This window comes from Cornus florida, unplaced genomic scaffold, assembly GCF_030987335.1.
Source record: "Cornus florida cultivar Cherokee Brave unplaced genomic scaffold, ASM3098733v1 CherokeeBrave_3.0.0_Hap2_Chr02, whole genome shotgun sequence".
Lineage (NCBI taxonomy): Eukaryota > Viridiplantae > Streptophyta > Magnoliopsida > Cornales > Cornaceae > Cornus > Cornus florida.
In genome coordinates this window covers 16307100-16322712 of record NW_026775572.1, presented here as the reverse complement: position 1 = coordinate 16322712, position 15613 = coordinate 16307100, and the positions used below count along the sequence as shown (strand labels likewise).

The following is a 15613-nucleotide window of genomic DNA, read 5'->3' as shown; positions in this document are numbered from 1 at the left end:
TGCTAATTTATTTATATAATAAGGTGTTTTCTTTTTAAAATCTTCAAATTATATTTTTCTATATTCAGACATTGATACAAATATTTTCACTGTCAATCAAATATATTTTATTTTTATAATTTTTTAATTTTTAATTCTGATAAAACTGAACCAAACAAACCCTATAATTTTCAAGCTCTTTACAAATTCCACTGCCGAGACTGGGACTCGAATGTGGAACTCTCATGGGAGAGAGAGTCCATTTCCAAATCAAAATTATAGGGTATTTTTTTTTTTTTTTTTTTTTTTTTTTTGGGTAAGTTAGCTATATACAGTACACATTATTATTTTTATTTTGCACACACATTAGTATTTTGTTATGATATCAATGTTTTTTTTTTTTTTTTAAAAGCAAACACACACACCCTATTGCCCAAGCCCGGGCTAAATCCCTCCCCTCCTCTTTGAAAATAAGGAGGTTTATACCGCTTAGGCTAAAGGGCCTTTGATTGAAGACTATTTGTCCTTGATTTCGTCCCAAAGACTTAGAAGAAAGTTCTCTTTAAATTGCGCTGCTGGGACTTGAACCGGTGCTCCCAATTTGTTTTTATATAATATGTTGTTTTCTTTTCAAAGTATTCGCTTTATGTTTTTCAATATCATTGCAGGCACTGATACAATTTTCAGTGTCAACCAAACAAAATTTTTGTACAATTTTCTGCTTTTTAGTTCTCAAAAAACTGAAAAACTGAACCGAGCAAGTTCTATAATTTTCAGGCACTTTGTAATCACCAATATGTATATCACCTTGCCTAAGATTCAGTTTTAAGGTGACACAAGACTCGTTTATCAGGTGGTCATGAAACATGGTTGACAATATCATGCATCACAACAGATCTCACTGCAAACACAATCCTGACCTCTACACCAAACTTCTATCAACACCTTCAAACATGACACATGAACTACTTGCATCTCAACCATACATAATAAATTCATAAAGAACAACAATATGACTCTCCCAACTCTCTCCCATATGAAGAGGAAAAAAAAAAAAAAAAACCCACTAATCGTAATCCTTGCAGTTTATTTTGTTAGATATAAAAACTGCATTATGCAGCTATATATATGAGCAAGTCCTATGCTTGCTACATTGCAAAGAAAAATAGTTTCTCTTTTCAATCTCTGCAGCAGGCTAGTTAACCAGCTTTTCTTCCACAGAGAGAGAGAGAGAGAGAGATGGGAAGCGCAGAAATCATGCAAGAAGGTTCTTCAAAAGAGGCGAACCCGGGGAGAGCTACAATTCTGGCTCTTGGAAAGGCCTTCCCTCACCAGCTTGTCATGCAAGAATTCCTGGTTGATGGGTATTTCAAGAACACTAATTGTGATGATCCAGACCTCAAGCAGAAGCTAACAAGACTCTGTAACACCATCTCAACTTATTTCATTTCCTTTTCTAATTATAATATTAAAATTGCATGAACCTGTCATGGAACTTGAAGGTTGTGTTAGAGAAAATGAGAAATAAAGCAACTAGGTAAAATCTGGCTCGTCTAAATATCCACCTGCCGCCAATTATGTCAACATGTCAGGCCTAGGGGGGTTACTCTGATCATTCACTGAAAAATGTGAGAAAAGTTCTAGTAACACACCTCCTTGGCTATATATATACATTCACACTCTATGCCAAGTCTAAAAAGATCCCGTGGGTGCCGGTCTCAAGGAAAGGATTCTCCGCAGCTAAATCATGCAAAACACCCCACACTGAAAATATTGGGGAGGTTTTGCTAGGGGGCTCAAATAATTGCACACAATTAGGAATAACCTATCCATTTTCTTGATGAAAAAGGCTTTTTTATCTTAAAATATTGCAGTCTATAGCTCAGTGATGAATTATATATGCTTCATATACTAAGATCTAGATAAAAGAAGTCTAAAGCATAGAAATACCGTATATGAGGACTTGGAATGGCTTGGACCTACATGAAAATCACTGTGGAAATTGGCCCCAACTGGATAATTAAAGACAATCATATCATAGCACCTTTCAGAGGCTAATCTCCTATCGACTTTGATTGTCACATGTAGATTATGATCATCAACTATCTGTTTTTCACCTAAGAGAACCTCTAAGGTGGTGAATATTTATAAACTCGGTTTCTCTTTGCTAGTTTGCTTCTAACTGAAACATCTGCAATTTGGTTCTTCTCTGGAACTTTTCAGGCAAGACAACCACAGTCAAAACAAGGTATGTGGTCATGTCAGAAGAGATCCTAAAGAAGTACCCTGAGCTTGCCACTGAAGGCAGCCCCACTGTAATGCAACGATTAGATATCTGCAACAAGGCTGTCACACAAATGGCCATTGAAGCTTCACAAGCCTGTATCAAGAACTGGGGCAGACCTATTTCAGATATAACCCACTTGGTTTATGTTTCCTCAAGTGAAGCTCGCATGCCAGGGGGCGACCTTTATTTAGCAAGAGGACTCGGACTAAGCCCAGAAACTCAGAGAGTAATGCTCTACTTCATGGGCTGCTCTGGAGGTGTCGCTGGCCTTCGTGTTGCAAAGGACATTGCTGAAAATAATCCAGGGAGTAGAGTTCTGCTTGCCACTTCGGAAACAACCATTATTGGCTTTAAACCACCAAGTGCCAACAGGCCATATGATTTAGTCGGAGTTGCACTATTTGGGGATGGAGCTGGGGCCATGATAATTGGTTCAGAGCCGGTTTCAGGCACTGAAAGGCCCCTCTTTGAGTTGCACACTTCTATCCAGCATTTCTTGCCAGACACTGAAAAGATTATTGATGGCCGGCTCACAGAAGAGGGGATAAGCTTCAAGCTATCAAGGGAGCTTCCTCAGATAATTGAAGATCACATTGGCGGATTCTGTAATAAGTTAATGGCGACAGTTGGATACGATGACAAAGAGTACAACAAGATGTTTTGGGCAGTTCATCCTGGTGGCCCTGCTATTCTGAACCGGCTGGAGAAGAAGCTAGATTTGTTGCCAGAGAAACTAAGTGCGAGTCGGAGGGCTCTGGCAGATTATGGAAATGCTAGTAGTAATACCATTGTGTATGTGCTGGAGTACATGTTAGAAGAGAACTTGAAGTTGAAGAAAGAAAAGCAAGAAGAGAGTGAATGGGGGTTGATATTGGCTTTTGGACCTGGCATAACATTTGAGGGAATTCTTGCTAGGAATCTAACTATCTGAGGATTATGTCTTGTCCTGCATATAATTGCAGCTAGTTTGCTTATGAAATATTGATACTTTACATTTTAGCCGGCCTAGAGTTATGTTATTGTATTACACATCTTATTATCCAATATTTTCATTTTGCAAATCTTAAATTGTAAGCTTCTTTAGAACTACTTTGAAGGAATCAAAATAGAACCTAAACCCCTTCTACTTTTTGTACTACCCATAATCCCATTAATCAAGGGTGTCAAGATGGGCAAACTAGGGACAGACCTTGATATTGTTTACAAAAATAGGTCTTCAAAGTTGAATCCTTGTTCTTACACGCTACACCCAACTTTTACCTTCCAAGGAACCTTAATTCGCAAAATAAATAAATAAATAAAACGTTAAAACCTCAATCAATGATAAAATATATATATACACACACACACATTCTGTGCTAATTTGTTCAATATTAGGTTGAAAAGTGCTGAGTGTGAATTTATGTCTTCTTTGCAGAATGATGTAATCACATGAAGTAATGAGACTGTATTTTGCCTAAATTCCTGTCATCATCCTACTTGATTGCCATGAGACCTACAAATCAACCACCTGACTGACTTTCAGGTTGTATATCTGTTTTGAGATAATCCATTCCTCTAGACATATGAACATAGTAAGGAAATGAATTCAATAACTCAGTAGTAGAGAGCCACACCATGGAACCCAGCTGATATCCAAGAGGTTATCATCAGAAAGACTCGTATGGTAGGATCTAGAGAAAAAATCAATTAAATCCAAGTGGAAAGAGTAAAAGACCAATGTCAATGATGAAACCCATCCTATGTGAAGTTTTTACCCCTTTTACTCCAATTTTGGGGTTGGTGACTATAAGAAACCTCTGGCTTCTAAGCTCTAGAGAGCTCATCTGACCACTCACCATTGTCTCTGCCTGGTTATCTAAATCTGTGTCTAATATATGGTGCTTTCATCAAATCTCGCAATTTTCAGTTTAACACACTGACTAGACTTGGATAAGAGATTAATAGTGTGATAATCAGCTTAATAAAATGACTTTTCATTGATATCCTTTCAAGGTGTAACTAAAACAGTTCTCTGGGCTTCCAAAGTACCAAATTGAATCTGAATGGTCAACGGCATTAGTTACAGCTACTTCTGTACTATCATCATGATCGACTATTGTTTCATATGCTTTTGCAATGTGTTTTATTTAATCCACTTGTAAAGGTTATTAAGTGTTCTCTCTTTTTAAAGGAAGTGTTAGCTATTACCAAGGTATATGCTTTTGCAAACTCTAAAAGTGGTTCTCCTATCTCATTTCACTCCCCAAAACATATCCCCATGTATTCATGTATAACCTCTCCTATCAACACCTACATGTCCATTAAAGTCACCACCTATAAATATGCTTTCATGATTAGGTATGGACAGTGTTGTTAAAGGCGCGCCTAGGCTCAAGGCGCAGGTCTAGCGCCTATTGTCATCCCAGGCTCACTGATGTTTACTATGCGCGCGCCTTGGTTGCACCTCGTCCTATTTGTCTAGGTGTGCCTAGGCGCACCTCGCTGTTTTTTGTTTTTTTTTAAATGATTGTTCTATCTCTTAAGCCAAAAAGGGTACTTTTGGCAACTTAATAAACAAATAAGAAAGCCTAAGCATATCAAAGAAGGATCTTTTGTTCAAAAGAATAAACAAATAAGAAAGTCCAAGACCGAACATAGAAAGAGTGAAACTGTGAGAGCAACAACGAAGCCCTAGTGGCAGAGACGAATGACGAAGCCATGTCAGTTCTTTCTTCTTCTTCTCTCTCTTCTCCCCTACTTCTCTCTCCTCATCTTTGTTCACTTCTGTCTCTCCGTCTAGTTCTCTTCTCCCTGTCTTTTTTTTTTTGTGGGCTCTATTTTTTTTCTCCCTTTTCTTCTTTAACACTCTCTCTTTTCTCATCTACTTCTTTTGTCTCTACCTTGTCTTTGTTTTTCTTTTGGCTCTATTTTTTTTTCCTTTTCTTGTAAACAGTTTTTTTTTAATAGATTTATTTCTTTTTGTACTCTGTTTTGCCTTTCAAGAAAACAAATTTGTGCTATGTTTTATGGTTCTTGAATGCTTATATAGTTGATGGATTTACTTTTTTATATTTGATATTAATTTTTAGAATATTGATATGACTTGTGAGATATGAATGCTATTATGGTAGTTTAAAATTTCAATTGTGCGCCTCACTTCACTCAGGCGCGCGCCTCGCCATGCGTCTCGCGCCTAGGCTCCAAAGTAAACCTAGCGCCTTGAGCCTTTAATAACACTGGGTATGGATTGCATCAATTCATCTAACGAGCCCCAAAAGAGCCTCTTTGTAGTGTCATCTAATGCTCCTTGAGGAGTGTATGCACTTATTATATTCAAGATATGTTCATCTCGGACATTTTTAATAGTAATTAATCTATCTCTTGTGTCTTCTCACCTCTACTACTCTATCCCTCATGTAGCAACCTACTACTATGCATACTCTGTTATGTTGGTTATCTTTCCCTCTGGAGTAGGAAAAGTTTATATCCTTCCACAATATTTCTAGCTTTTTCACCTTTCCATTTAGCTCTTGTAAGCAAATTATGTTTACTTTTCTTCGTTTTAAGGTGTCTACTAATTCATTACACCTACCGCTTGATGTTCCTATGTTCCATGTTGCTATCCTATTTTTTTGTGACTTAGTCTTGTGGTGTTTTTTATCTAAGTGAGAATTCCTCAAAATGTTGACTAAAGTTTTACAGTCGGCTGTCCACCTGAAACCAACCTGCCTCCTTTTCTGAGAGAATCGGGACGAGCGACTTTTTTAATATCTCAATACCATTTAGCCTGCTCAGTTAAGCTCAAACTTAAGTTGGCAACTAATATGCACTCAAAAGGATGCAAGAACAAAGCCAAAGGTTGCACAAGCCTAGGGACGCCTAGGACATTCATATCATTCACCTTGACCATCAATTTGCAGTGAAAGCTCAAGCAAACATCATAAAAATCAGAAATTAGTAATATCCAATATAAATAGACAAAGACTAGTGCTGATACACATCAATTTAATTTCTGATAAAATCAAGTTTTGATTTAGATATCCATTGAAGTTTCATGCACCGCCAACTTTACAAACAATCCACTTGATTTCCAGTCATGACTACAAGGAAAAACCAGCAAGTAACATGTACCTTGTGCAAAGTAAAAATAACTAAAAGAAGATCGCCCGCTGTATTTAAGTTAATTCTCAATGATAGGATGCCCATGCAATCCCCAGTTATACTACTCCAGAAGGAAGGCGTAACACAAGCTGTCCTCCTAATATGCTGCAAAGAAAAGGTACTTGTTCAGAATATGCATTGGGTAAAGACTTGAATATTCTCATAAAAAAGATAAGAAATCACGAAAATTTTGTTTAACCTTTTTACGTAATAATAACAGAAGTCTGCTAAAATGAAAGTTTGAACAATTTCTGAGATAAGAACCATAGAAGGCCATAATCCGTAACCCAAAGCTGTCAGCAAATGCCCACGACTATCCAAAACCTGTTAAAGCCAATCAAAAACCAAAATAAAATGATAAGTCATAAAGTCAATCAAATGGAAGCACGTAAATACAAATTATTTACATCCCTATGCAAGTGCTAAGGATCCAAAGGGCATATTTGACTGCCATATCCTGCATTACTTAGTGATATTTTTGGTGAAGACATGTTTTAACCATAAAGCCATGCATTTGGAACGATCAACTGATTTCAGAAACATCTTCAATTCTCAATAAGTGATGTTAACCTTCATCAGTAATGTTTGCCATACTGAATATGTCCCTTAACCATGTAAACAAAATCCTTTTATACTCTCTTATTCACAGTAGCAACCACATATTCTAGTGATTAAGCAATTTATGAAGATAAAATTGTCAACCATTTCACAACCTGCACTGTTTTGCAATCTGATCATATTTTCTCAAGGACCCTCCACCAACCAAGTTATCAAAGCAACTGCTATGTGCCGAACCATTGAATGCATTTAAGGCATTTAAAGTAGCATAAGGCACCATCTTAGCTAATCAAACTCCTATTTTTTAGTCCCCTCACCTGACTCCTATAGACCATAAATAAAGCAAACTCATGCTATCCCCAGATCAGTACAACATATTGGATGGTCAAATAACCAGTTCAGGCAAAACCTAAGGAATGGCACACTGTTTGTCAGCATTATCCTCTTAATCAAGGCGACGAATAGATAAAACTTCAAAACACGAGATCATATCATATTACACAATCAAAACAACAGTAGAAATTCAAGGTTGAGCATTCAAACCTGGAGAACCCAATGAGCACAGCTCAAGAACCTTGCAATACCCAGAGCGAATACATAATGAGCCGTGAATGGTTCAACAATCTGAGAGACAAAAAGAAGAGCCCAATGAAGAGAGCAAAAGTCTTGGTTCATCCAAAAAATTCAAAATCCTGATATGTATCTTGTTCCACAGGATTGTACCTTTGTGTTCTGCATGACCCGCAATTGCGGTAGAACCGAAACAGCTTCTAAATAAACACAAAATGCCCAAAAAATCCGATTGATGATATGATGTGATGTAGATGGATGAATAGCCAAAGCTAACACAGCACAAGGAACCACCTACAACAAAATAGAAAGAGTGCTGTAAACAAACCCCAAAAAAAATGTCATTATAAAACAAACTACTACAACGAAGTAAAACAAATAAGAAAGAAATGATTCTGAGATCCACCTGTTTGTATAAGGTGGGAATTATCTAGATACCATACATGTCTATAAGCCTATAGAATATAGTGGTTTGATTGCTCTAAAGACAAGGGAGATTAAAAAGGATATTGCTTCTTATCAAATTCTAAATATGGAAGAAATTGTAGAGAAGCTTTTGTGGTGACCTAAATAGGCCAATTGGACAAAATTTACAAATCAATCATATGATCAACCATGCTCCACTATGATACCTGTATTTATCAATGCCACAACCCATGCATATAAGTAAGTGACTTACAAGATCCTACCTCTCGAAAATGTGCCAAAAGTAATGAAACTTAGGTTTGAACTCAAAGCAAATGAATTATACTCCCTCTGTCCTATATTAGATGTCCCTTTTGGGGAGTAGAACTTTTTAAGGGGACAATGCAATTTTAAAAATTTCAAAGCTACCCTTTCAAGTTTAAATATATATATAATCAAGTTTGAAATTTTTTTAAATTGTAAGGGTATTTTATGGAAAGATGTCAAATATGTTGTTTAAACTTGGTAAGTGGACAAGTATTTTGGGACAACCCAAAAAGGAAAGATGGACAAATAAATTGGGACGGAGGGAGTAATTCTTTACTATTCATGTTCTTAGAACCTAATTCCAATTTGAATTTAGCTTGCATAAGTTCTGTTTCTTCACCATGGTGCTCTATCTAGAACCACATTTGATATTTCCATTTACAAGTCATTGTATTTTATGCTCGATTTTTTAATTAATTAACCATCAACCGCCACTTGCAAATATTAATCAATATCATTGCTATATTACAAATCATTCTTAATCAGAAGGAGGAGGAGGAGGAGGAGGAGGAGGAAGGGGAAGGGGAAGGCGAAGGGGAAGGCGAAGGGGAAGGGGGGACTACTTCTAAAAACCATGGTATAAGTTTAGAAGAAGGTGCCAACCCAATATATGTTTGTGTAATAAAAGACGGGGGGGCATTGCTTGATGCAGTGGTAAAAGCTTGGACTAACAAGCATGAGTTCATGGGTTAAAGTCTTAGAGCAGCCACTTTGGCAAAAATAATGTTTAAAACTAGATTTGTACCAATCTTCCCTCCCCAACACCTCACATAGGTGGGACATACACTAGATAATGCCCTTTATGCACACACACGCGCACACATATATAAATAAAGGAACTAGAAAACAAAAGGAGATGGTGAATTTTTGGCAGCTAAGGAAATATTCTTTTGACAACTAAGGGAAAATCACAAGTGTCTTGCTAGTCATTTTCTTTTATAATCCTGTCAACCAGTATCAACTTTGAGCCTGCCAATAAAATGAATCTATAAATTAAAAGTAGAATAACCATGGGGAAGGATACAGCCTTTCAATGCACACCTAAATATATTTAAGTCATTAAAATGATTAGTTTTGAGAACTTAATATTCATTAAAGTTTCCAAAAACAAGTACATCAACTTATTAGCCTTTTTGAACATATTCCTAGTAATGCCTACGATCAACACCTAAACAAGGTCACATATACGTTCTCACTCAACATAGAAGTAATTTAAACTTCCCTCAGAGTACATTTATAAGTGTTACAATTAATTCTTGGATATAGTCAATAGCAAATTCCACCCACCATATATCCTATCCTCAGATTTAATAAAGTACGATGAGACTGACGCTAGTGAGGGAAATATAATAGAAATCTTACTCCAAAAAATTTAGGGTCATTGCTTCAAAGAAATAAGCAAGAAAATGGTGGATGACTTACCACATAATATATTGCAAAGTTGTCTTTGTCCTCCATGTAACTTGACTTCAGTTTAAAACGGATCATATAAATAACCCACAGAGTTGTAGCCAATGTAGCTAAATCAAGCAAGGTGTGTATATCATATTCCATGACAAAACTGCAGTACAGTCTAACAGCTAAAAAAATAGCTGTTAGGTCTTGAGATTTGAGTGAAAGTCCTGCATATAATCCAAAAATGAAAACAATTACCCTGACCCGCCATGAGGTCTTCTCATAAGAAATTCATAACTTGTGCCATAAGGTAAACCTTCTAAATCAAACTCCAAAAGGAAAATTCGAAAGAAGTCATCACGAGCTACAGAATTCTAGCTTGGTGTAAAGACTACACCTTGGTGATGAAGGATTAACTAATGAAAATAGAAAATTTGATGAAAAGGGTCTATCATTTTTTTTTTTCTTAGTTGGTACTCACACACACACACGTGCCTCCACCGAGGCTCGAACCCCTGACCTTCTTTTGGGAAGTAAAAGCCTGGTACCGCTAGGCCAAAAAAAAAAAGAAGCTATATGTATCATTTTAATTTGTATGATACAATTGGCAAAATTATTATGTACTATATGCAGTATTTTAATTTATAATTCCAGGAAATGGCTAAGAAAGCTTCCTAGTAATTTTTCTGTAAGTTCACCTCATATTTTCAACAAGGTGCTTTACATTGCAAATAGCATTACAGTAAAAAGGCAGTTGAGGATTTTTATTTTTGTGACAGATTGAATTATGGAATAGATGCCCTCCAGGCTGCAGGATATGACAAATAAGCCTTTGTAGTTGGACGAATCACACTGGCTGAATGCATTTAATACAAAATTCAGTGCATCTTAACACAAAATGAACAACATTATAAGACAGAACCAAAGCAAGCAATATGCAACTGTGAAAACATTTAAGTAACAAAATGAACTCTGTGATGATCTTTTCAAATTAACTGCACAGGAGACAGCACAAACTCGACAGATTCTTTAGGAGAGTTCAATTTTCAGTTAGGCAACATAAAAACTATCAAACAAACTGAACAACATTAAAAAGACAGAACTGAAGCAAACAACATGCAATTGTGAAAACATTTGAGGAACAAAATGAACTCTGGGATGATCATTTCAAATTAACAGCATAGGGCACAGCACAAACTCGACAAATTCTTTAAGAAAGTTCAATTTTCAGATAGGCAACCATCAATTGGGGCAGATGCAAGTCTTGTAAATTGTAGAAGCTGATGAACAACTCTGAAATTCAAATCAGATATGAGCTCTTTAACTGTAGAAATGTTAGAAAAAATTATTTGAACTCTCAGGGTTCTACATTACAATGCAACTGATGAAGATTATTCTTGGTTTTTACTTTTTTCTTTTTATGGTTCTAGGGGTGTAGGAGAGGTGTTTCCTAAGAAGCATAGACAGAAGCTCAATTAATAAAATACACAGTGACACTCTCCCTCAAACAAAGTTGTCACCGTATGGAATCAATTTATAAATGCAACTGATGAAGATTGTTTCAACTGTTAGAAAAAAATATTTGAAATCTCAGGGTTCTACATTACAATGCAACTGATGAAGATTATTTTTGGTTTTGTCTCTTTCTTTTTATGGTTCCAGGGGTGTGGGAGAGGTGTTTCCTAAGAAGCACAGACAGAAGCTCAATTTATAAAATACACAGTGACACTCTCCCTCAAACAAAGTAGTCACTGTATGGAATCAATTTATAAATACAAAAGCTTTCACAGACGTCGACAGGCAATGCTTCTTATTCATTTTGCACTGGTACAAGTATCAGAACCTAACAAAGGTAGGGAGTCCAAAGATTGAATTTTAAAAATGAGAGCAAGATGCCTTGCATACATGTAGCACGGAATAAACAAAAGCTAAATCCCACTACACTTAAAAAGACAATATATTAATGGTTATTCACCAAAAAGCTAATTGTTTCAGCCCAAAAAAGTACATCAACTTAAGTTTTGTAATATACGAGGTTCTCTTAATCAAAAAAGAGGCAAAACGAAAAACTTTTCCTCCAAAAAGCAAAAAGAGAATAAATTTTTGAAAGCAACACAACTAAAAAAGAAGGAAGTGCCCAATATCGATGAATAACTGAACGAGCCTTTGATCTAACTCAACGAGAAAAATGGAAAATTTGGAAATAATAGCAATTTGGAGTAAAGCATAAAAGAGAAAACCTAAAGACCGCAAAACCCAATTCACAAAACAAGAAAGAGGCATAAAAAAACATTAAAAACTTCAATTTATTATCGCTCCGTTTGATCTATGAAAATTGCATACAGCACAGGATCCTCAGGAATCTCATTACAGGTTTAATTACTCCTTTTTTTGTTTTTTTTTGCTGTAAAGTTCCAATTTTTCTTTTCTATTCCTACGATTTCTCAGCAACAAAGCAGACCGAAGAAAATAACCCATACATACAACAGAGGTATATGTGAGTAAATTACCAAAAGAAAAAAAAAAATTATTCATAAATTTATTTAAGTATATATATATATATATGTATTAGTCTTACCAGCACAAGTTTTTTCCTTCATGAGCTTATAGATGAGGACAGAGATTCCAATGGAGTGAACAGCTTCGGCAGCGACGAAGAGGTTGTCGTGATCATGAACGATCAATCTTAGCAGCACCAAAGCTGCCATGCCGGAGACTACGGCCAGGAAAGCCTTGACTTTCGGCGGTTGTTTGCCAACCCATGTCGACACGGCAGCCACGGCGCGGATCGGCTTCCTCGGTGCCCTCATGTTGCGACTATCACTCTGACACTAGGGGTGTGTTTGGTAGGGTTGATTTGGAGGGATAGGGAGAGAAAAGAAAAGAGAGGATAGTGTAAGTTTATGTTTGGGTAACTTAAGTGGAGGGATAGGGAGGGATAAGGAGAGATAGGGAGGGATAGCTATCCCTCCTTATCTCTTATTTGCTTTCTCCTCAAAATTGAGAAGATAGGGAGAGATAGTGAGAGAAAGGATAGTGATTTTAGTGGTATTTTGATAATACCAAAATTAGCCTCCACAAATCAATACACAGATTTATTATTCCATCCAAGTCCCATGGTTATGAAAGGGTAAAAAAGTAATTTGTCTATTATCCTTTCTTTTCTTTTCTCTTCTCTATCTTATCCAAACAAAAATAACTATCACTTCTTTTCTTTTCTCCCCTGTCTATCCAAACACAAATATAAATTATTACTATCCTTTCTTTTCTTTTCTTTTCTTTTCTCACTAATACTATCCTTTCTTTTCTTTTCTTTTCTCTCATAACTAATACTATCCAAACACACCCTAGGTCTACGGTGGTGTTTGCTTGGGAGTCTTCTGACTTGTGATCTGAACCCCCAGAAAGTGAAGGAAAGTTCGGGAAAACGAAAGAAAAATGATACTCCCACCTTCCAAAAAAAAAAAAAAATTCCATCTTTCGTTTGGTCATTTTTTTTTTTCAAATAATATATTTTAGGAGTTTAAATATTTGCACTATAATCTTTAATAAAAAATAATAATTTTAACATTATATTATTTTTTAAATGATACGCCCTATCATATTTTCTCTTTTTAACTATAATTTTTAATATTTTAAATATTTTTTGACAACACAAATAAAATAAAATAAATTTTTTTAAAGGACAAAAAATAAATAAAATTGTTATGTTTAATAAATTGCATCTTTTGGCAGAATAAAAAAAATAAAAACTAACCATTTAAAAAATTATATCTTTTGACATGAAAAAAAAAAAATTTCCAAAAAAATATATTTATTGAATAAATTATCTTTGTTGTCAAGATTCCAAAAAAATAATAATAATAAAAAGTATAAAATGAAGATAATTAAAAAAATATACATCTCTTTTGACCCAAAAAAAAAAAGACAGAGGTTATTTTTTTTCGAATAAATTATTTCTTTTGACAAAACTCATAAAAAATTACCAAAAAATAAAGTTATCTCTTTTGACAAAATTGAAAAAAAGTCAATTTTGTTGAATAAATATCTTTTTCGATTGTAAAAAAAAATATAAAAATAAAATAAAATCATTATAGAATAAATTATCCTTTTTGACTACCAAAAATAAAATTCTTAGTATAGAATATGAATAGCAACGGGGTGGAGTTGGGTAAATCCTATTTCGCTCCATTAAAAAATCCGTCGTATCAACTCCGCTCCAACTTCAAGACGGGTTTATAATTGGTATACCATTCCCGCCCCATCTCGCATACTCTGTTTAATTGCGGTAGAGTTAAAACTATTGAATTAATTCCTGAACTTAGGATAGAATACTAAGAGCATCTCCAGCGTCTGTTAAAATACCATTTTGTGTAAAATATATCCATCTCCAGCAGTCTTTTAAGATACATTGCCACATCACCAATATGTAAAAGGGTTGTATAATTTACCCAACCTTTTTATATTGCCAGATCAACATATTTCCTTTCTCATCATTCTTTTTCATTCCATTAAAGAATCAACCATATATTAAGTAAGTTTGTAAAAGTTATGTGGGGTCCTGGCATGACACGTGGCTAGTTATTATTGGGAAATATATTTTTACACAAAAGATATAAAACAACCGTTGGAACTCAAATTAAATAATTCAAATTTTTTGTGTAAATCCATCATGACACATCAGATTTACACAAATATATATATATATATATATATATATATATATATATATATACACAAAAAAATATATATATATATACACAATGGTGGAGATGCTTTAAGATCTTGAATTCTTGATTGATTCTTGAAAATTGAATCACGTGCACAATTATGGAATTTTAGTAAGTAGCGAATCTAGTGAATATTTAGTCACGATATATTAATGGACACTTAACTTAAATATATACTTTTTATAAATATATATATATATATAATCGGAATTGGGGTCAGGGTGGGGTGAGGCCATGAGGGCATCATTAAGTCCGCCCCCGCCCCCGCCCCAAACCCGCTTCGGTTTTAAATTTTTTTATCATATTCGCCCCAAACTCATTTATGGAGCTACCAAATCCGCTCTATTAGGAGCGGAGCGGGGCGAAAACCCAACAGGTTAGAGGAAATTGCCACCCCCAGTATAGAATAAATTATTTTCTGTGAGAGAACCTCCAAAAAAACACAAAAAGAAAGGAAAAAAGTGAAAAAATATATATATATTTAAGTTGTATCAATGATAGTTATGACAGTTATAAATTAAGAAATTTTGCATTAATAAATTTTAGGACTTTCTTGTCATTTCTTTTAAAAGAAAATAATAAATGTAATGCAATTGGAGAAAAGTGAAGTGGGAATATCGTCTCCCTAAAATTTAAAACTTGAATAGAATAGTTAATAAATTTTTTAAAAAAATAATACATGTCCATTCCCCTTTAAAAAAAATTTACTCCCCAAAAATGACAAAAAAAAAATTAAACATAAAGAGTATCAATTAGGCATTATTTTGAACCATATGAATAATGGGATTAACCAATAAATAAAATATCATATGAACTATGAAGTCAGGACCAGCTCGAAACTTAGGCAACTTGGGCAAAATTTTGAAATTTCCTTATATATTAAGTTATATTATAAATATTTCCTAATATTATTAAACTCTAATAAATAAATTATATTAAGCCTCAAAAATTTATATCTTAAAATAACTTATTTTTCTCTATTTTCTTTCTCCTCTCTCATTTCAATTTTATATTAGTTCTCAAATATTATATCCTAAAATAAATTATTTTTTTCTCTTTTTCTTTCTTCCCTCATTCCGATTTTATATTAGGTCTCAAATATTTATATCAAAAATAACTTATTTTTTTTTCTCTCTCTCTATTTTTTTTTTTTTTTTTCATTCCTCATTTCGTTGAACTTTTAACTAATACTGAAATTTAATATCGGTCCCCAAAGATT

At 34.6% G+C, this 15613-nt stretch overlaps 2 protein-coding genes across 2 annotated transcripts; one reads left to right on the top strand and one right to left on the bottom strand.

Annotated features, from left to right (window-relative positions):
• The first annotated feature begins 2222 nt into the window (after positions 1–2222).
• Positions 2223–3197, top strand: LOC132293888 (type III polyketide synthase B). The gene has a single exon (XM_059791539.1). The coding sequence runs from the start codon at positions 2238–2240 to the stop codon at positions 3195–3197; it is 960 nt and encodes a 319-aa protein (XP_059647522.1). The 5' UTR covers positions 2223–2237.
• Positions 3198–6252: 3055 nt separating this feature from the next.
• On the bottom strand, positions 6253–12531 carry LOC132293887 (uncharacterized). Its single transcript, XM_059791538.1, has 6 exons — positions 12243–12531; positions 9692–9891; positions 7691–7831; positions 7511–7591; positions 6609–6733; positions 6253–6514 (listed from the first exon to the last, which is right to left on the bottom strand). The coding sequence occupies exons 1-6, from the start codon at positions 12472–12474 to the stop codon at positions 6466–6468; spliced, it is 828 nt and encodes a 275-aa protein (XP_059647521.1). The 5' UTR covers positions 12475–12531; the 3' UTR covers positions 6253–6465.
• Positions 12532–15613: the final 3082 nt, after the last annotated feature.